At 42.4% G+C, this 22,141-nt stretch overlaps 1 protein-coding gene across 1 annotated transcript in view; it reads right to left on the bottom strand.

The window, feature by feature from the left end:
- Positions 1–22,141, bottom strand: part of shroom2a (shroom family member 2a) — a 41,195-nt gene that overhangs the window by 7,865 nt on the left and 11,189 nt on the right. The window contains exons 3-6 of the mRNA XM_054602244.1: positions 20,779–20,927; positions 8,196–8,318; positions 5,208–7,602; positions 4,251–4,336 (exon numbers count right to left, since the gene is read on the bottom strand). Coding sequence (XP_054458219.1) covers positions 4,251–4,336; positions 5,208–7,602; positions 8,196–8,318; positions 20,779–20,927 — 2,753 coding nt within the window. The remainder of the gene's footprint in view (positions 1–4,250; positions 4,337–5,207; positions 7,603–8,195; positions 8,319–20,778; positions 20,928–22,141) is intronic.

Below are 22,141 nucleotides of genomic sequence, written 5' to 3'. Positions count from 1 at the left end.
AAAAGCCTCCTCCCTGCTCAGCTGGCAGCACGAAGAGGAATATTTGAGTTCCCACAAGTCAGCGTAGAGGAATAAATAATCCTCCAGAAAAAAGGAGCAAAACCGGATCACTTTTTCCTTCAGTCGCAGATTTTAACTCTTTGTGAGTAAAGTGAGACGTGGACGAGGGTTCACTAGAGGCCTGGCAGCGAGGTACAGGAGCTGAAATGACTGTATACTAACATTTGAACCAGCGTTTGTCATTAAATATGATCCAGACCTTATGGTAAAGGCATGACACACCGATACTAATTCAATCAGCCGTACTCTCAGAGCATTAATGCATAAATCACGCAGCTCTGATTAAAGACAAAACTGTGTTGGTTCTGCAGTCACAAGATTCACCACGGTGACTTCTGGACAGACTGACGCCAAAACTCAAAACCTCCCAATTACAACTCTTACAAGCTGTGACAAGTTACCCAATGAACAACTGTGGCTGCAGCTTAAACCCGCCCCCACGCCTCAGACTCAGCTCTGCAGAAAATGTGAGAAGGTTACCTCTAAGAAACACCATGCCAAAGATATTACTGCAGATATTACTGCAGATATTAGATATCCCTACAGATATTACTACAAATATTCCTACAGATATTACTTTGAGTCATATTACTGTGATGTCGGTACTTTAGGGTGACTGTTTGGGGAATACGGATGAACCACAATAACAAGAGTTATCTTAGTCTACATGAGAAATCATCAACATTGTTCCCGATCAAAGGTGTCCAACATTAAAGGAACACTTCACCCCTATAATAAACATCTGTTTACCAATAACTCACAACGTGTTTCCTTAAATTCTTGCAGAAAAGTTCTCTCACATCTCCACGGTGAACGGAGAATCAAAAAACAGAAAAGTCTTAATGTATTGAAGTAAATGGAGGTGGCGTTTTTACAACAGCAAAACTATATCAAAACATCAGTTTACAAACTCTAACACAACTTGCAGAATAATAAAGTCTTATTGATCCAGAGTTATGCTCACTACTTCAATAAAATGTATTTGTATAGAGTCAAATCATAACAGAACTTATCTTGAGACACATTTGATTAACAGCAGGTCTGGAACCCACATGAGCAAGAAAAAGCCTCCCCTTTAACGGGTAGAAACCTCGGGAAGAACCAGAACCAGGCTCTGGCCGGGCGACTATCTGCCTCCACCGGTTGGGTTGAGAGAGGTAGAGACACGTGCATCTTCATCAAAACCTGACTATTCAAAACAGTTCTGCATAAACAGCCTCACCTGTGGAAGTCCTAAGGGTTTTAAAAAGTATGTTTTTAGTGAAGATGTGTTTGTGAAGTAGTGATCATACGACTGGATGAATGAAACTTGGATTAATTTAATTATCTGAGGTTTGTAAGCAGATGTTTTGATATATTTTTGCTGTTGTTAAACGCAACCTCTATTTACTTCAATTCATTGAGACTTTTCTCTAATTTCTTTGACTCTTCACATTGGTTCAAATCCAACTCATGACCCTTAGCTGCATGTTGTCCTCTTTCTTTCTCCCTCTTTCCTGTCTAACACATTGTCCTTTACCATAAAAAGCAAAAAGCCACCAAAATAATCTTCAAAAAAGTATTTTTTTCTTTGATTCTTTAACTGTGAACACACTACTACACTTTTTTCTTTGTTCAATAGGAAACACAATAAATTCTGGTGGTTTTCCGTCTTTACAAATATAAATCCATGACAGTCTTAGCTTTCCAGACTGAGACCAAATACAGTATATTTCAATAAATGTATAAATAAGTGAACTCACCCTCTCTGAGGTTTTATAAGTGTCATTTCCACAGAACACAAGTAGAAAAAGCTAGCGTGCTGTGAGTCTCTTTACTCCTGTATCAATAACACCATCTGGGTGGAGCTCACCTCACAGGCCTTTACAATGACAACAGCGTCCTCCTCTCTGTTGTTGTCATGCAAACGTGAGTGTCATCAATGAGAAACTCTACACCGTCACCGAGTTTCACCTGTGGGGGGGTTTAGTTAAAGCACGGAGACTCCAGAATAACTGGTTACAAACCGTGAAGTCATCTCGACCACGCCACTGAACGTAGCTTACATTTTGTTTCTAAGAGATCCGAGCAAAAGAGAATAACTTTACGGATAAATTGGCTGTAAAACACTAAAAACTGGCTTAAAAAACGCAGATTAAGTCGACATATTAAAATAAACTGCTATCACAAAATATGAACCTGATCAGCATTAAAGGGACAGTTCCTCAAAATGTAAACTACATATTCTTAATCTTACCTGTTTATCAATCTAGATTGTTTTGGTGTGAGTTGCAGAGTGTTGGAGATATCGTGGGTATAAATGTCTGTCTTATATAATATAATGACACTATATGTAATATGTTTTTCTACGCTAGATATCTCCAACACTCAACACGATATCCGCAACTCACACCTGATATAGATCGACAGATAGCACTGCAGGTAAGAGGAAAGATATGTATTTTAAATTTTGGGGTGAACTGTCCCTTTAAAAGCAATTTAGTTTTGTACTTGGGAATAAAAATGAAATATATAACAGTAAATATTGAAGCATAAGGGGCCGAGATATCCAGGCTTTTTCTCCAGCTATGTGTCAAGCTCTCTTAACACTGGATACTCCATCTCCCATAATGCAACTCAACAGCATCTTTAATTAAACCCTCGCTGTCAGGTGAATACCAGCTTCTGTCAACCCTCCACTCCTCCAATTTGTAACGCAGACTTTCTGTGAAAACAAAAACAAACCCAAACTCTAAAACTTTAAATATAACTCTCAAAAATGAGATATAAATACTACATTTTCAGCCTGAGTGGCTCTCTCTCTCTCTCTCTCTCTCTCTCTGTCCTTGAGGGTCAAACTGAACTTCATGTGTAACAGTGGTGAAGTGCCCCTTTAATGCCAAGTTTTACTGGTCACAGCTGTCTTGTTATTATTAAAATAAAGCATGTGCCCTCATACGTTAACATAACATCTCACTGTTTTCAGCCGACAGGAGTTAACAATCAGAGGATCACATGAAACATCAACGTTACCCGTCAACACTTCTGCCCTGCCCTTTAAGCAAACCATTACTAATGAAGGAGGTTTAATCCAAACGCACACAGCTTCATATCGACGTGTTATTTAAAACACTTCAAGGCAAATACACTTTACCTCCAACGGGCTAAAACAACCGAATTTGTGATTATAGGTTAGCCTGTATTCATTTAGATGGTAACACAGTGTTCTCAGGTGACAACATAAAAGAACAGCATATCCCATAATTCAAGAGTCTGGCAGATATTAGACATTCACGATGACGATGCTAACATGCTGATGGTTAGCAGATATAATGTTTAACATGTCAACCATATTAGTTTAGCTTGTTAGCATGCTAACATTAGCTAATTAGGTATTTAGCTGAGGCTTGATGGGAACGTTAACAGGGTTTTTATAGCTAAAATTCAAGTACTTTTCAAGGTACCTTTTTTATTTTTTACCATAAACCAAAATTTGGAACAATTGTTTTGAATTAATGATGGCGCTAGACGAGAAGTTGTGGGATCAGTAATGTTATATAAGGTTCATCCAGAGGGGAACATGAACGCCTGTACCAAACGTCATGGCCAAGATGTTTCAGTCTTAAGTGGATCTGTATTTCGAGCAGTGTGGAGCGAAAACACTGTCTATTCCTATTAAATGTTAGGAAACTGTCATCGAGCAAAAACATTTCTTAACACTCTTGTTTCTAAGTGTTCCTGTCCACTTTTATGTGTTATTTTTTCATCAACTTTGTGGGATTATTATGACACAAAAGGGAAACCTGAATCTGTAAAGTGACAACAGACCAACATTGTCATCCATAGAGCCATGCCGCTAGCGTGGCTAAAAAATCCAATTATGCAAAGTCACAGATCTTACTGTAGATCATTTCATGCCTTCAGGCTGCCCCCCCTCCCCTCCCTTCCTCACTGTCATGGTCAGATGTTTCGCCTACGCCAGCAAACCTCCAGCAAACGACACAAAGCACAGCTAAAGAGACGGCTCATGTTGTCACAGCTGCCCCATTATAAAGACCTCACTGTTCCTCTACGAGCTCACTCAGGCGATCTCTAGAGTCTCTAGAGTTTCACTTTTTCTATCCTGTACTGTATACTGGAGACAAATAAAGGAAGTCCCACCGCTGAAGACACTGGTGCAGCAGCAGGAACATCACATGAGATCCACTCACCGTGTGGCGGAGATGAGCGGTTCAGCAGGTTTACTCTCCGTCTGGGAATATTCTGTCTCTGACTTTCTTGCAGGAACTTGAATCTTCTGTAGAGAAAGTGGAAACAAACATTTAGTCGGTTATGCAAAGCACAAAAAAACAGGTTTCCATTTGTCCAGAAGAGTGAAGTTTTAGTCTATTTGTACTTATTACAATCAGCTCATGTTGTAGCTTCCTGGTTGTTAGTGAAATAAAACAAACCACGTGTCGATGCCCCTCTCTCTTCCTTAAGCCGAGGGTGTGTCTTTATGAACAAACATGGATTAATATTTGACTTGGCTCTTTCCTTTCATGCTCCTGTTCCTTCCACCCTGAGTGAGTAGTCATGTTTGCCTATAAGCCGCCCGGAGGGCTTCAAACAGTTGCAGCGTTTAAGTGACTAAAACCAAGTTACAACCACGAGGCCTCTCATTTTGATAACTCCAATAAAAGTGTAAGTTTGAGTCATTTTGAGAGCGTTAAGACTTTGTGGAAGCATTTATCTCTTCATCACTCTGCTATCTCAGGAGGACGCCATTAACGTTAACAAGATGTATGCTTTCTTCTGCACCGTGATACGGCCGATATCTCCAACAACTCACAACAAAAGAATCTAGACTGATAAATAGCAGGTACGAAGATAAATATGTATCTTTGATTTTGGGACGAACTGTCCCTTTAGTATTGTACTTGGGAATAAAAAAACAACAAAATTGAAGCATCAGTGGTAAAAGTATCCTGGATTTTTTCTCCAGTTATGCGTCAAGCCCTCAAAAACACTGCATACTACATTACCCATAATACAACTTAATTGCATCTTTAATTAAACCCTCCCTGTCAGGTGAATACCCACTTCTGTGGGTATCAAAAACGAGTTCAAACAACGAGGCCTCTCATTTTGATAACTCCAATAATCAGCGTGAACACTCTGTGCCTCACCTGTCCGTAGATGTCGGCTGAAGGAGACGATCTGGATCTCTCGTGGAAACAGGTGGTATTGGTTCTCTCCTCCGGTCCTGGATCCAGGATGTTATCAGCCGATCGGTACCGTCCGGAGGCTCTTGTTTCCTGGGGGGGTTTCTGAATATTCCACCTGGCCTCATACTCAGCGAAGGTGCCCAGTCTTTGCTGGTCTAGGATGACCTGCTTGTGTGCAGAGTGAGGACCTCCGTGGACCTCCTCGGCGTACTCTCTGCCTTTCATCGTGTCTTCTGTCTCAATAGAGGAGGCAGGACCTCGGGTCTCCGTCCCGCTCCGAGGGGGGATGTGATTGGGCAAAGCTGGTTTCCCGGTTTCTTTACGGAGCTTCTGTTGCTCTAGCGAGGAGCTTTCATTGTGAAGGAGATCTTCCTTCACCCCGACTTCGTGGATTTTGCCCGGTTCAGAGAAAGACCGCACCTTCTTCTCTGCAGCGAAACGCTTACGGCCACCGATGCGAGTCACCTGACCGGCAGCGGGCCCCGACTTACTCATTACAGACTCTGAGACGGTGGGCAGCGGGGCGACGTCTTTGCGGGCCAGCGCTGAGGACGGGTAGCTGGGTAAGGCCTCGGCCGTTGGGTGCTCCAGCAGGACGGGCTCCAGGTCTTTCCTCCTGAAAGACGTGGCCTTCAGCACCCTCGCTTGTGCTTCCTTCAGATTATCCTTGTAGGAGCTGCTGAAGGAGCCATCTGCTGAGGTCGGGGTGGAGCTTTCAGTGGACTTCCAGACATCCTGGTCCGCTTCAGTCCCTCCCTCAGGACCAGGAAGAGCAGCTGCACTCAAACTCTTCTGCAGCTTGGCTCTTCTCATCTGGATCTCGTTCCTCAACGTGGTGGCAAAACGGTCGCTGCGTTTCGCCATCTTGTTGTCCAGAGACTCCTCTGGGTTTGGACCTCTTGACACCTCGCCTTGGCCTGCGGCGTCGTCCATGGACAGAAAGTGAAGCATGGGGGTCGCCTGGGGGCAGATCTTGGTGCTCGCTTGGCCGTGGTGTCTGACGTCTTGGTGATGTTGAGGCGGCAGAGACCTCCGCTGTTCGGGCTGCCTGATAGAAGCGTGACTCGTGAACGGAGCCTCTGCGTTGTGTCCCCTCTGGATTCCCCGATCGTCGGCGCTGGATTTGGGTGCAGCTATTTCTATCATCGTGGTAACTTGGTGCTTTCCGTATCCGTTGCTGTCTTTGCTGAGAGAGGAGTGTTGCTGCTGTTGGGGCAGATGATACTTCACTTTGGTGACCGTCTGTGGGCTGAGAGAGTTGCGCTCATTTCCGGCGTGTACCAGGTCTGCACCGGTGACGCTCTTCCTGTCCTCTGATTTTCCCAACTGGGGGTTATGCTGCGCGGGCTGAACCGTAGTGACGCAGTAGTACCGGCTATGTCGACTGCTGTCAGTGTTTTGGTCGGCGGCTGTGGTGGACATGGAGCTGCTTAAGTTCCTTCTGTGGTTCTGACCAAAGTGTTGTGCAGAACCGTTGGTGGGCAGCTCCTGCATGCTGCAGTAGTAGCCCCCGACGTTCTGCGGCGGCTTTGGTACGGACATAGTTCGGGGCTGGGAATATAAAGTGCTTTTGTCACTGTGGTGTCTTTGATGGTGGGGCTGGTTTTGCCGGACGTCACTGGTGGACAGGGATTGCTGCTTGTTTGAGCCGAGCTGGTTTGATTTATCAGATGAAGTGTATGGAACCTCGCCATCGTTTTTCAGGGGTGGGTTGAGGCTGCGGCGGTTTTCAGTGGAGGTCTTAATGGAGGCGACGTGGGATTCGGGGCCTTCTGGGTGAGCCATGACGAGCACCCTTTCGTGCACCTTTGTCGCAGCAAAACTGTCACTGCGTGCGGGTGGAGGGGGAGGCGGAGGAGAGGGGGAGGTGGTCTTCTTTTTAGGTTCGGGGACGTGCCAAACAGGTCCTACGCTGGTTCTGCTCGACGTGGAATGGCGCGAGCCGGCCGAGTCGTCCGTCTGTGAGTTCACACCCGGCATCTGGAAGTACGCGACCCTATCGTCCGGTTTGACTCCCTCCATCACGCTCTGGCTGTTCCTAGCATTGTTGTGCTTTGCTCCCGCCTCCCACTGATTGACTTTGTAGAGCATGTTCTCCGTCGAGGCGGCGTTGCTCTTCGAGAGGGTGTAGTCTGGAGTGCCGGAGCTGGTGGAGAAGGAGCTGTAGGCCGAGTCTCGTTTGCCTCCTCCGAGATGCTCCATGCTGTTGTTGGACTTGGCGGGTGACAGCTGACCGGCGGGGTACGGGTGAGGGACATGCTCTAGACTGTCCATACTGCCCAGAGAGCTGAACTGGTCGGACACTCTGCGCAGGTCTGTTTGCTCCCAGCCAGAGGACAGATCAGTAGAGGAGGAGCTGGAGGGTTAAAGCGAAGGAAAGTATGAAAATACAACAAAACAACAACCTGTTTTACTCCTGCAGAAATAGACATTTACCAACAGATCACTGTTTTTAATCAAGTTACCAAGTTAAACAAACCCCTAGTTAAAAAGATTACTCTTCAGAGACCTCCTTTTAAAAATATTTTGGTTGTTACCTATGATTAGGACCAGAATGAACCCCTTGCTAATCTAACAAATATTCAGCTTTTAAGACACTGTACAAAACAGCAACAAGACAGCTTAAACATAACTATGTTTTTGTACTTACAATTAATAATTAAATGTTTAGCATCAGTAATAAAATGAGACACAAAACTTTTAGATTTTTTGGGCGTTAAAAGTACATTTCCATCGAAGACCCTGTTTTACATTTAAAAACTTTATATTTTAGCTTTCAGCAGACAGAAGAGTTGATTTCAACAAATAAAAGATATAAAGTGTTCGTAGTAAAAACAACCCAGCGTGTTGCAAAACCCCTTTGAGTCTAATCATATACTTTTTAATCTAAATTGCTTGATATCTAACACTAAAAACTCAAAGAGTCAAACTTCAAGATCACCGAGTTACCTTGCATCATATCTGGCGTTCCAGACTTGCGTGGGTGGGGACTGCCTTTTGGCAGCCTCTGATTGGCTCTCGTTGAACTTGGTGGAGTGCCAGGAGTGAGGCCTGCTTATGGGTTCATTCCTCCTGCAGAGAGGGCAGAAAATCAGACTGGATTAGAGACCTGCCCCGTATGGAAAACAGTATGTGCTTACTGTGCAACTGGGAGGTGACGCTATAGCTAATGCTGCAGAGCAACTGCTAAAAAGAATGTACTTGTTTTACTGCATGTTGAGGAAAAATTTTATTAAGTATGAAGAAATAGAAGACTTGTTCATTATCGTGGTTTTGTACTCTACATTACTGCATCTACTGTATGTTGAGGAAGCACTTTCTGCAGCTTTTTGATTTGATTTACAACATTCACAGATGGAAACTGATCAAAACCTTTGCACTGTTGTCAGTTATGCAAAAGAAACATACCCTTTAAAGCGATTCTTTCTGAAATGCATGTCAGAAAAAACATGAACAGAAGATATCAACATAAAATGAACATGCACCCCGAAACAAAATACAAGTTAATTTCCTTCAATCAATACATGGACATAATAAATATGTATGTTTTACAAATGCATGCTGAAGAAATGTGATGGACGTCTTTCATCTAATGAACCACAGAGACATGCCAATGAGGTTAACAAACCACAGGAGAGAGAGAGTCTCTATGAGAGGAATGAGGATGATATTATCACTAGAGGAATGACTAATGTGATTATGGTCACAGTGGAGAGAATGGGGGGGAAAGGTAACTACTGATTACGACGGAGCCACAGAACTGTACCTCATGGAACTTCGCAAAATCTTCGTAAGAAAGCTTCTCGCCACATGCACGTCATTCTCAGAGGGCATTTTCTGAGCTACAATATCCACCATTTTCATATTCCTGGGCAGCAGGGGGAGGAGGAACACACACACTAAGAGCTCATAGACAAGTGACTGGACTCACAAAGAAGATATGACAAAGACCATCTGACATGTAAACTGCTGGTTGTGGTTGTTGAAAGTTTAAGCACACTTCATTATAGATATTAAAATCTCTGTTTGCAGGACTTTTCTGCGTTTTGTTGTTCCCCAAATGAGATCTGTACTGGGAGAGAGAGATCTACCTTTTCTGCACCTACTGCAAAAGCAATCGACAGACAATTAAGAGATATCTTAGTCAATTTTTCTTGAAGAAAACATTTATTTTACTACTTTGTCTATTTGCGTCTGTAGATTTCTCCTAAATTCACCAAAAGTTACCATTAGATAATGCCTAATTTGCATATTTAAACATAACATTTCAGAAAACTTGTAATACAAAAAATAATCATCTTAATGTCAGTAATCAACTGGTGAAGTTTCATGTTGATATCTATTAGTTATTTTTTTACCCTATTCACCTGTAGAGTCTTCAACATGTATGTAATTTAACTAAACATATCTTTAAAGGACGTTTTCTCTAAATGAGTTTTTTCTCAGACTCTGATCCAGAAATCTCCACTTCAGTAGCTCTTACATACACCAAACTTTACAGCTTCATTCCTCTCTATATTCTGAAGGTTAACACAGAGGGGTTTGTTCAGATATCATTCATAGTCTGATTTATACAACATTTAATACTAAAAACATGGAAAAATTGTATTTCCTTATTGCTGTTGACAGTATTTTCTGATTTATGGAGTGATATAAAAAGATCTCAACTCCCTCTGTAAAAGCTTTTGCCTCTCATGTCAACAAAATGAAACAACATTTTGAACTTGGCTTTATCCAATGTTCACATTTATGTTATGCATATTTAAACATAACATTTCAGAACAAAATATACTTGTATTGCTACAAAACATGAAAGAGTGTCAGCCTATAGTGAACTCTGATCATTTTAATGTTACTCTGCTTTTATGTCGTATCCAGGTCTCCCTCGTAATAGAGATCTCAATGGGAAAAAAACAGGTCAAATAAAGAATGAATAAAAGTAGCATTGCAGAACACTCTTTTCTAAATGTCCTCTGATCCAACTGAATTATCACAGTGATATGAAGAAGTGTTCATGTCTACAGATGCATGGTGTCATAGCGCCCTCTTCTGGTCAAACTAACGCTTTGTCATGATGTCACAGACAGAAAAGAAAACGGTGAGAACGACCCTGTTAGACGACGGACCTACAACACAGACAGTTTATTACTGGTCTCTCATTAGAGGCTCGTTAAACCGGACGGCGCTGAGGTGAGCTGGTTGAGCTCAGACTTCGCCATATGGTGTCAGAGGGAACACGGGCCCAGCGTGGGGCATCGGGGGTGGGGGGCTTAGCAGAGCAGAGAATCTCTTCTCACAATCAGATCATCTCCATCAGCCCTCCGTACAAGCTGTCGTCTGCCTCCCACAGACGGCCCCTTCATCATCTGACAGCAGCGAGAGGGCTTTAGTGGTCTTCAGTACAACTAGAGTGAAGTTTATAGGGTGAGAGGGAAGTATGTACAAGTACTATTTATATTCTTTACTTTAGTAAAATGAGTCAACAAACTTATATAAAGTGTGTTTTAGTTTATGTTGTGAGGTATTTCCTCTTTGACTTTACACAAGCGCTCTTGACACAAAGAAACATTGAGTGGAATACGTTTTAAAACACACTGTAAATACTTTTTGTGTTCTGTTGCTCCCTAAATTGGATCTGAATTGGGAGAGAGATATTTACGTTTTCTGCACAAACAAACAATCTACAGACAATTTAGAGATATTTTGGTCCATTTTCCTTCCATAACACGTCTTCTTTCAGACGAGTGGAAAGAAAACATTTATTTTACTACTTTGTCTGTTTGCGTCTGTAGATTTCTCCTAAATTCACCAAAAGTTACCATTAGATAATGCCTCATTTGCATATTTAAACATAACATTTCAGAAAACTTGTAATACAAAAAATAATCATCTTAATGTCAGTAATCAACTGGTGAAGTTTCATGTTGATATCTATTAGTTATTTTTTTACCCTATTCACCTGTAGTGTCTTCAACATGTATGTAATTTAACTAAACATATCTTTAAAGGACGTTTTCTCTAAATGAGTTTTTTCTCAGACTCTGATCCAGAAATCTCCACTTCAGTAGCTCTTACATACACCAAACTTTACAGCTTCATTCCTCTCTATATTCTGAAGGTTTCTACAGAGGGCTTTGTTCAGATATCATTCATAGCCTGATTTATACAACATTTTATTAATGAAAACACGGTGACGGTCTGGTGACAGTATTTTCTGATTTATGGAGTGATACAAAGAGATATCCAAAATTCCCTCTGTAAAAACCTTTGACTATAAAATGTCAACAACATGAAACAAGAATTTTAACCTGGCTTTATGCAATGTTCACATTTATGTTCTGGAAATGTATAAACATTTTTCTCAGACTCAAGAAATCTCAACTTCAGCAGCCACTTATGTTTAGTCTCAGTCCTGTTTCATATGTTTGTTAGAGCTTTGTTGCTAGTTTTTCCTGAGAGAGAACTGTGAAACTTTGAAGCGGTGTACTGGTCAAGAAGTTTAGACAAAGCTTTGCCTGCTGACGTTCTCATTGGACTGGAGTTTTGCCCCACAAAGCCGTGAGGTCAGCAGGTCCTGCCCCTCAGTCACCTCCCCTAAAGGCCCTCAGTGATCTGATGACAACAGGTCAGAACAACAACGTGGAACCTAAGCCGTTCTATCTGCAGCCTACACTCATTTTATAGATGGAGCATTTCCAGACACAGATTTGGTTAAGCTCAATCAAATCAGACGTTTCTACAAAATTAATGGTGGATTAAAAATATTGAGGCCTATTTAGAGGACAAAGAAGAAGCCAACATGGAGCCCAGTCCTCCTCGTCTCCCTGCAGTCCCGTGTTTCTGGGGCACGAGGAGCTCGCCACACATGGCGCCTGCCATTGGTATGCAAATGAGGCTGGTTTTATTAGGCCTATCGTCAGGGCTACAGCTGGGCCGGCACAGATATGCTCCGAGAGTGAATCAGTTGGCTGGAATGGGGGATGAGGGGGGGGTCGGTTTAGAGCCCCATTTCACTTCAAATGTATCCGGTACCAACCAGTCCACGTCTGAGAATAAACCACTAACACTCACGCACAAAAAACAACCTGTCGAACGAAGTAACAGCCAATTTATTTATAAAACTTTAGGCAGTGTTCTTGATGATTTTTTGGTTTTACCTTTTGAGTCTGTCCCTCAAAGATTAATTTGCGTTTGGTTTGGAAAGGCTAAGTCTTGCTGATCGTGGCTTAACCTAAATGATGGATGACCTCATAATGAATGATAAGACAAAAACAAAATCACCACAATAACAGAGTATTAGGGTCAATAACACCAGGAAGGGCCACAATATGTCCCCCAGATATCCACTGACATAACACAAGATAAAAAGCAGCAGGTATGACTTCAACCAAGGTTTAAGATATAAAAAGTGACTAAAATACAAAGTAAATGTTCATTATGACTCACCAAACGTCTGCATGAAGGAACTCAAAATGGACACAAAGGAGAAATGTCTTATCCAAATACAATGAGCTTAAAGTGGCAGTGAGGCCAGTTGTACCGTGTGCCGGTCAGGAACCACATTCCTCAGACTCTTCAAAGACGAGGCCAAAATAAAGAGACCTGCAGGAGGTTCTGAGCAAAACCCTGATCCACTACCGCCACACAACATGATAGTCAGCACAGAGTGGCCATGACGGAAAACACTAAGTTCTCTGGGCAGAATTAGTTTGGATGGAGGGGAGATTTCCTTCAGGATTACGGGGGGTTTTACCCCCAAAAAATGAGGGTGAGGTGGGGGAGAAAGAGAGCAGAGGAGGAGGAGGAGGAGGAGGAGGAGGAGGGCTATTGTCACAACCAGTCCCCGAGAAGTATTCCCGTACCTCGCCTCGTCTCATTGGCTCTAAAGGAGCTAATATGCTAATAGATGTGGACGAAATGCCGGACTCTTGTCTTCCCCGTCTCCCCTCTTGTGCGGCAGACGGTGCATTTCTACCATTGCTATGGCAACAGGTTGCTCTCGGGGGTGTGGGAGGGCACCCTGTTTCCTGAAAGCCTCGGGTAACGAGCACTGCAACTACTAAACTATTGACTTAAGAAAAATGTGTTAGGCTCATTATTTCAGGTTGTGTTTAACTGGGCTCGTTAGTTGTGGTTCAATGAACTTATGAATGTATAACTTATTAATATCCAACGAGAAGAGAACTCAATGTCTTCCATGACATGCAGATCTGAAAGCACAACCACCATGTAACAGAACTAAAATGGAGGATCCTGCAACATATTTTAAGACAAAATACTGCTGGTAAAAATGAAGACAGTCTGCATAGATGTGTATGAATGTTAAAGTTAATGCTATATTATTGCTTCTTTCTTAAATACCTGTTGCATTTGTTTCTTGTGGTGATGTTCGAGGTGTCTGAAATGTTTTGTTGTTGCATGATACGAGTTAATTGTTGATATTAAATCAAAGTTATACGACTGTTCTTCTGCCAATTTAACTGTTGGATGTTTTAGCAAATAGTTACAACTGTACAGATTATAGCTGTCTTTAGATAACTACCATCCTAAATGACATAAATGGGGGCAAACACTTGTGCTTGAGTGACAAACAAAGTTGTTATTCTCTTATTAACGTGATCTGGCGGAGCAGCAAGAGGTCTGGTGACCAGCAAGGAGATTAGCAGTGAGTGGTTGCAACCTAGAGCTGATAGGAGGCAATAAAGCTCACAGTGATCTATTGTGAGGGAAGCGATGGAGCATGCAGTTCAGACAGAGTTCTCATTGTGACGTACGGCAAGTGTTTCTCATTTTCAGCTCATGGATGGTTAAACATATCTGGTTTTGATTTGAGTGAGGTGTGATTTTTTTCTAGTAAAAAACAAACAAAAAAAGAGCCCTACAATGTGTTGAATGGACGGAATGATGCGTTCACTGTCATGGACAAAATGCTGAGGTTGTTACACCCAAACCTGCACTTTGCAGGTGAGCCTCTGGATTCCATTTTGGTCCCCTGAGGGTCTGACAAAGGCCCCCTTCAGCAGGACCTACAATCAGACCAGTCATGTTTCGGGTGAGAGAGGTGAACCGTGGGCGCCGTGTAATGACCAGCACATTCCTGAGCTCGGTGGCATTCCAGCTGTCAAGACACGGGCTGTCTGCACTGACCCAGAGTCAGAAACACCTGGACACCTTTAGTCTGACGGTCCGAACAAGATCACTAAGACAAAGTCCAGAAAACAGAGTCCATTATTACTATTCAGGTCGTTTTGGGGAAATCAGGAACAAAGAGCTGCTGCTATGAATTCACCAACAACCTGTTAATTATTTAAAGTACCAGTAGTGATGTTTAGTGTGAGGTTCTCCTCCACAGTCAGTGTTTCACTACAGCAGATGTTTGTAGAAACAGACAGGAGAACCAGCACGGAGCAGATCAATGTTCTGCTGTGGACGTATTTTAGACTCCTAAAAGAATCAATATCAGTTTAAGAGAACGCTATATTTAGAATATTTACACCTCTTTACCTTTATGACGGAGAACTGAAGCTGTTATCTATGCTCTCTACAAAGACACCAGACTACATTCACACAAACAGAGATTTAACCTCTCAGAACACAGGAGCTACTGCTCTACTGCTGCCTCCACCTGTTTGTGTGTTAGTGTTAATGTCTGACTTTAGTGAGACTGTTTGTTATTGTTTGACTTTGGTGTTTTTAAGGGTTAATTCAGATTCACTAAAGTCAGACATTAACACAAACTGACTAACAGATGGAGGCAGCAGTAGAGCAGTAACTCCTGTGTTCTGAGAGGTTAAATCTCTGTTTTTGTGAATGTAGTCTTGTGCCTGAAAATACGTCCACAGCAGAACATTGATCTGCTCCGTGCTGGTTCTCCTGTCTGTTTCTACAAACATCTGCTGTAGTGAAACACTGACTGTGGAGGAGAACCTCACACAGACACTTTAACTAAACGGTTGGGCCTCCCTTTACCTGTTATAACAGGTGTGAAAGACACCAGAGCAAACAGTTTGTGGATTAACTGTATTTCCACATCATGATAAACTGTAATCTGCAATGATTAACCAACCGACTATCCATAAAAGTGTCATATATAATATAATAGCTGGATCAAACGTGTGAGAAAAGATTAAATGTTTATGTGACATTATGACACGCTCTGACTGAAGCTCCCTGAGGGTGATCTTCCCCATAAATATTCATAACTGCTGGTGTGTGTTGACAACATTTGGGCAACTTTCTCACGTTGCCCAATAGGTACAGTATCGCTGTTTTCCCAATGATCCCAGATTCATATAAATACCACAAGAAATGTTGGTTAATAACTAACATTTCTTCGTGTCACGTTGCAATAAACCCATCAGAGCTCAAAGTAAGTAAAGTGTTTTCTTTGATAAGACTGTACGTTGTATGTTTTAATGATTTTTTTAATGATTTAATTGAAACCTTCTCCTTGTTGAAATGCTGACAACTACTTCAGTGACTCCCCGCCGTCAACTCGCCTCAGAAAACGGAGCAAACCAAAAAGAAACCGGAGGGGGGGAGGGGGGTAATTAAGATTAAAACAAGTAAATCTCTGAACTAGGATTTCCTCAGCTGAGACCCAAACAATTTTAAGAAATCTGCTTACGACAAGAATTCGGTGCACGGCATTCCAAACATACTACATGGGCTTATTAAGAAAAACAGAGAGCAGTGAATGTAAAGCCCCCCCCCCGCTCAATGCTCACACTGTACGTTGGGCCAATAAGCTCTCCTCGGGCATAATTGGATTGTGCATTAAAACCTCTGTGTGGTCCCAACTCATGTAAAACAGCCACGTCGATGTAATATTCTTAAAGCGGCAACAAGTGAAAGTTATGTAGCACATTTTACTACACGTAAACTCAAAGGTCTTTCATTTATTAGCAGAAATGTAATATAATATTCTATCATAACCAAGTTTTTTTGTTAGTGTATAATCACCAGAAACTAACAATCACTGTGGTTTGTTAGCTTAGAATGAGCCCCTCATATCTACATAGTGAGCTGGAGGCGGAGTTTGCCATGTTTCTACAGCAGCCCAGATGGACAAACCAAACACTGGCTTTAGAGAGACTTTCATGGTGTTATGTTCCCTGAAGGCCACCGTAGTTCTATGAGTGTACAAACTTTGAACCGCCAGCCGCTGACTGACTTCGGTTGCTCCAAAAGTAGTGTTATTATGGTATGGATTTTGCACTAGGTGGCTCACCTTACCATCTAGTTGTTTGTAATCTGTAACTACATCATTAGATGGTCTTGGGTTTCTAATTGGGACGTGGTTCCTGTTCAGACCTGGCATTAACATGCATCTTGGGGGATCCGATCACAGGAGGACAGAATGCGTCTCCACACAAGTCTTGAGGGACCGTCTGTGTTCAGATCTCACTTCTCTGCTCTATGTGCAAATAAACAAGTAACACACATCGATACCGATGTTATCTGTGCAGATCACCGCCAACAACTAACACATTTTTAATACCTTCATAAAGTTTGTGCAACTTTACCCTCGGATACACAAGCTGCTGTTGCTCAACCTCTCTGGAGCAACACACACACACACACACACACACACACACACACACACACACACACACACACACACACACACACACACACACACACACACACACACACACACACACACACACACACACACACACACACACACACACACACACACACACACACACACACACACACACACACACGTTTGTGCTTCAGTTGAGTAGGTATTCCTTCAATGCAGCCCAGACCACCTCTGAATGTGGTCTGTGAGACCAGATCTCAAAGCGTCTTGGGTGCATTCACACCTGAACTTAGAGATGTCCACCTGTGATCGGATCACCAAGACACATGTTAATTCCAGCTGTGAACATTTGAGCGACTTGTTCCAGAGAGCAGGAGCACAGTAACAGAAGGCCCTCCACACCAGACCTGGATCTAAGTCTGGGTAGTCCGCTTCAAATGTTGGGTAAAGGCGGAGGAGAGGGACGCCTTGTCCTCTCATGTGAAACACTGAAGCGTCGTCAGTGACTGTGGTGCTTCTGTAACGAAGCCAGAAGGGGGAAACCAAATGCCACAAACAAACTTCAAGCTTCACGTTGTAAAGTTTAATGATTCACTCTGCTGTTAGCTGAGCGTACTGCCAAAGCCTCAAGGGAGCTGGAGAGGAGGGCAGAACACTGTGGGGGGGGGGGTCTACTGATGCAGAATAAAAGATGTCCTTAACTAGAGACGTAGACAGAATAATGTGAACACTTCCTGAAAAAGAGTTAGCTATTCATTTGCGTGTCTTACTGCCTGGTGGGGTGCGACCTCGTTGTTTCCGTGACAGGTCTGTCTAAATACAGTTTAGTGACATAGTAGTAAAAAGAACTCAACTTAAAATTCTCTGCATTTAGCCAAATTACAACTTTTGGATTTGACAGTTAGAAAAGCAGAACAATAGAAAGCTTGATTGCACGCAGATGCAATGTGAGAAAATTACAATGTTTGACTGTAAGCAGCAGTTTGTGTCTGCAAGTTTTAAACAAATTCTGCATAAAAAACGTGCAATTTTAACTTTGCTTGCTTTTGTTTTTGATGTGCAGATGTTTGCAGAATGATAAAGTCATGTTTAAAGATATCTGCAGGATTTCCTCCTTGGACACGGTGCAGTTGAGGCAGAGAATGTGCAGTGGTTCTGTCGAGGCTTGTGCAGAGAGGACGAGTCTTTTTCCCACAGATAACCACACCTTTCTGTCCTCTGTGTGACGTTTGTGACAAGCCTCTCCCCCTGCATCGCTCTCCTACACGACATCACTACACCAACAGTCTCGCATTAGTCACTGCATGCAAAATAATGACTCTCAACATGAAAGCGCCTCCCCTGTGCTGTCTGTAAAGAGACCACACCTGAAAACAGGAGCATGTTCTGACAGCTTCCTGATCCTCGTCCGGCTATCCAACATGATCCCAGAGATAAAAAAGAAACACCTGCATGCTCAGGCACAGATTAAACCATATTCTAAACACCGGGCCATGTTTGAGTTCTGGTGGTGATGTGGAATGCTGCATCTGTAAAAACACCAGCTTTCTACACAACATGCAGCTGGATTAAAAAAAGAAAGAACAAGAAACGTGATTCATTCTGGAATGAACCCACTTCGCTTAATTCCTTACTTGACTTTGTTATGTGGTCTTGTGAAATGACACTGAGAGCAAAACTAAATTCTTCAGCGCAGACGAGTGAAGAAAGAGTCCCGCGGGAGCAAAAGTCTGTGTTAAATGTTATAAGAACAATAAGACTTGTCCTTGTAAGGAAATGTCTTTCTCCATTTACAATTACAAGCATACCCAAATGACAAAACCCAGATCCTTTAGCTGTGCCTCCTGCTCCTCTGTAGATGGATTTACCTCTTATTCTTTCCCTGTTTTAAGAGTAAAAATACACGTTGCTGCAACTAATCATGTAAAAACTGAGACACTAGCAAATTATTAGACATGATAAAATGATTTCATAATACTGGTGCTTGTTGGTCCAACAATCTAATTCTCCCTTGGCATCAAAGATAGAGTTTAGAGAAGAGAGATTTCACTCAGTTTATAGGGTTCACCCAGATAAAACCAATGCAGTTTTGTTCAATATGTTCTCAAAAGGTGTTGTTCATTGATATTGTATATTCTATTTATCCTTTTCGATTCCCTGATTAAATCCTTTTTTTGCAGTTGGAAAATGAACATGAATCACTTCTTTTTGTAACAAAGAGACACGACTGTAGGCCTGGAGTTGGCAGAAACTTAAAAATGATATCTACAGTAGGTAACAGAAACAATTCAAACTTCTACCAGAAAAAGGGACAAATGAATGTGTTTTTAAGAAATTAAAAATATCTCGATATCCCGTTATCTCGTGTTAAATGCTGAATACATCTCAAAGAAACCTATTTTTTTATATCAAACTCTCTCTCTTTTTTGGTAATTCATCAAAAGAGTTCTGCAGAATCACACTGAACTCTGGGTTGTACATTAATGTAGTGAATCTAATGGGATTTGGGCGACTAACCATCATATAAAACTGTGTTTGACGTTAGCTCGTAGCAGCTAGCAGAGCGATATCATAGTAGGAGGTGTGTATTTGTGTATGTTCTCACTCAAACCCTTCATCGCTCCCTTTCCCCAAAGCTACAGCCGATATATTCCATTCCAACCCAAAATATGTCACAACTGCTGTTTCACTTGGACATTAAGACGGTAAATTGTCATTATAATCCTCTGAAAACCAGTTTGTTTAGGTCCTAAACATCCATAAATGGTATTTAGAGTTTAATGCTTGTCTGCTTAATCCGGATTGTACGACGACGTATTCGGGATATTGTAGGTAAAAGTAAAATAAAATAAAAGAGCTGGGGAAGGGGGTTATATATTTTGAGAAAAACAACAAAAAAACTTGGATATTCTCTGAGATCATAAACTCATAAATATGTTCTCATATTCATGAGAAAAAAAACTTTTTGTCCAGAAACTGGGTCAACCTCATCACATCATGAATGTCACAGTTAAACGCTGACGTAACGTGACATTGCATTTTTCCAACGAAGCCCCGCCCACTTCAAACATACAGCTAAAACCTGTGACATTAACATAAATACAGTAATCCCTCTTGTGAAGTAACAGAAAGCTGTGTTTATGTAGGACACTTATAGAGAATACATGTCTTCAGGGCCCCTGAGCCGTCCTACAACAGCATAAGTAATACAATTGTTAGAGACAGTAGCACATCCTTGTTTCCAGATCCTATAATAGACTTGTCTTTAGGTAACAAAAAGACAATAAGTGAGACTCGAAGCCACGTCCTTGTGGAGGGATAAATGCTGAATGGACTTCCTTGTACGGTCGGATTTTCTTCAGGGATTACGTTATGATATGATACAATACAGAAAGAAATGCGGACGGACAGAGAGAGACAATGGGAGCAGTGTTTCACACACAGCAAGGTTATTTGTAAGGAAGGCCTCCGGGACTCAAGTTGACAAATGATTCATTGGTTAAACAAGATATGAATGCTTAACAGTACCTTGGAGTCAGTAAGCCACAGGGACTGGCCTGTGACACGAACACTGAATGTTATCTTGTAGTGTCGCTTACAAACAATGCTCACTTATGACAGAGGGTGAGTTCAGCTGAGTCAGAGCCAGATTTGCATCATAGCTTCCGTATTGTTTGTCCTTCCCACACCTGCCTGCCTGTGAGGTCACCTGAAAACCTCTCTTCCGTCTTTCAACTTGATCATGAGAAACTGTGTCACAAACTATGACCTCTCGTTGACTGCAACCCGGTGCAACGCAGCAAAACAGGACCGTCCTGCTACCAAGAACAGTGACAGCGTAGAAAGTCTACAGACACAAGAGAACCAAGATCCTCCAGCTCCTCGGTTTGTTGGAGGTGTTACCATAGGAACCTGTTAGGCTGAGAGGGGTTGGGGGTGGGAGCCCCTGTGACAGCAGCAGATGCACAGGGATTGGTTACCTACCTTTTCACCACCAGACTGAGGGTCTTGTGGGAGCCTTTCACCAGGCAGATGGCCTCCTGTCTGAAGCCGCTCAGGGGAATCTCGTTGATGTTGACGAGCTCGTCTCCCACCTGGAGACTCACAGCTGCCGCCTTGCTGCCCTCCTCAACCTGCAGCGTAAACACAGCAGAAGGAAAGTGAGAATTTAAAACACACACACATTACAGAAGCACATTTCTGCCGGCGAAACTAGCTTGTTAGCTTGATACAGAGCATCTTTAGCCATGTTGTTCCTCCAGCAAAGCTGTTTCGATAACAATAATATTTTGTCTCCAAAGCTTCAAGTCTTAAACCTGCATTCTCTCTGCTGTCCACCAGGGGGCGACTCCTCTGGTTGTATGGAAGTCTATGAGAAAATGACTCTACTTCTCTCTTGATTTATTCCCTCAGTAAACATTGTAAACATGAGTTTATGGTCTCAATCTCTAGTTTCAAGTCTTCTTCAATACAGCATGATGTTCATTTAGTAAATGATGCTCCATTTAGAGTCAAACAGACCATAAAGCAGGGGATGCTTTAGGGCGGGGCTACACACTGACTGACAGGTCGACACCAGAGACGTATACGGCGTCTCTACGTCACTCCTCCTCACTCCATATATGGTCACTTCCTGTTCACTGGTAAGACACATTTAGCCAAATTTGGCCAAGAAAAGAGGGAGCGAGCCGGGTGTCTTAGCGACAGCGGGCCAAAGATAATATGACTTGGAAACGCTCTTAATTAAGGGAGGAAGTTGACTTGTGCAATAAGTGGGATAGGTAAGATAGGAGTGGAAATTCAGAGGAAACTAGATGACATAAAACTGTCTTCATGAACGTCTGCTGCTGGAATGCTGATGTTACCGTGATGTGACAGTAGGAGCAGAACACAGATTGAGTTTTGAGCCTTTAATGCACATTGTGCTAAATATTTATATTTATCAGATTGGCCACCGGCACATAGAGAATATACTGTTTATAAGCAGACGCCAAAAGACTCCTTATGTGCAAGATGTTCCCACCTCGGTGTTGTGAAAGGGATTAAGTTACCTCATCCAACCTGACCCTGGTGCTACTTCTCAGGACTCTAAAACCTGTGATAAGCAGAGCCCCCGATGTTTGCTGTTGGTTCTAAAGCCTATTGTGGAGCAGATTCTGCTAACGGGACCTCATGTGGTCACGTTTGTACCGTGTGTTTGATCAGAAAACCCTCACGTAAATTGAGGAGACAAGAAGAAGAAAAACACTTTTTTGTCAGTGTCTATTACAAAGCATCTTTAGGGTAGAAAACTATTTATTAAGACAAACTCTTTATATTTTATTACATCTTTTAAGTTGTAAATGCT

The sequence above is a fragment of the Anoplopoma fimbria genome, chromosome 8 (genome assembly GCF_027596085.1).
Source record: "Anoplopoma fimbria isolate UVic2021 breed Golden Eagle Sablefish chromosome 8, Afim_UVic_2022, whole genome shotgun sequence".
Lineage (NCBI taxonomy): Eukaryota > Metazoa > Chordata > Actinopteri > Perciformes > Anoplopomatidae > Anoplopoma > Anoplopoma fimbria.
Note: the sequence above shows the minus strand (reverse complement) of the source record. Positions and strands in the feature narration are given on the sequence as shown.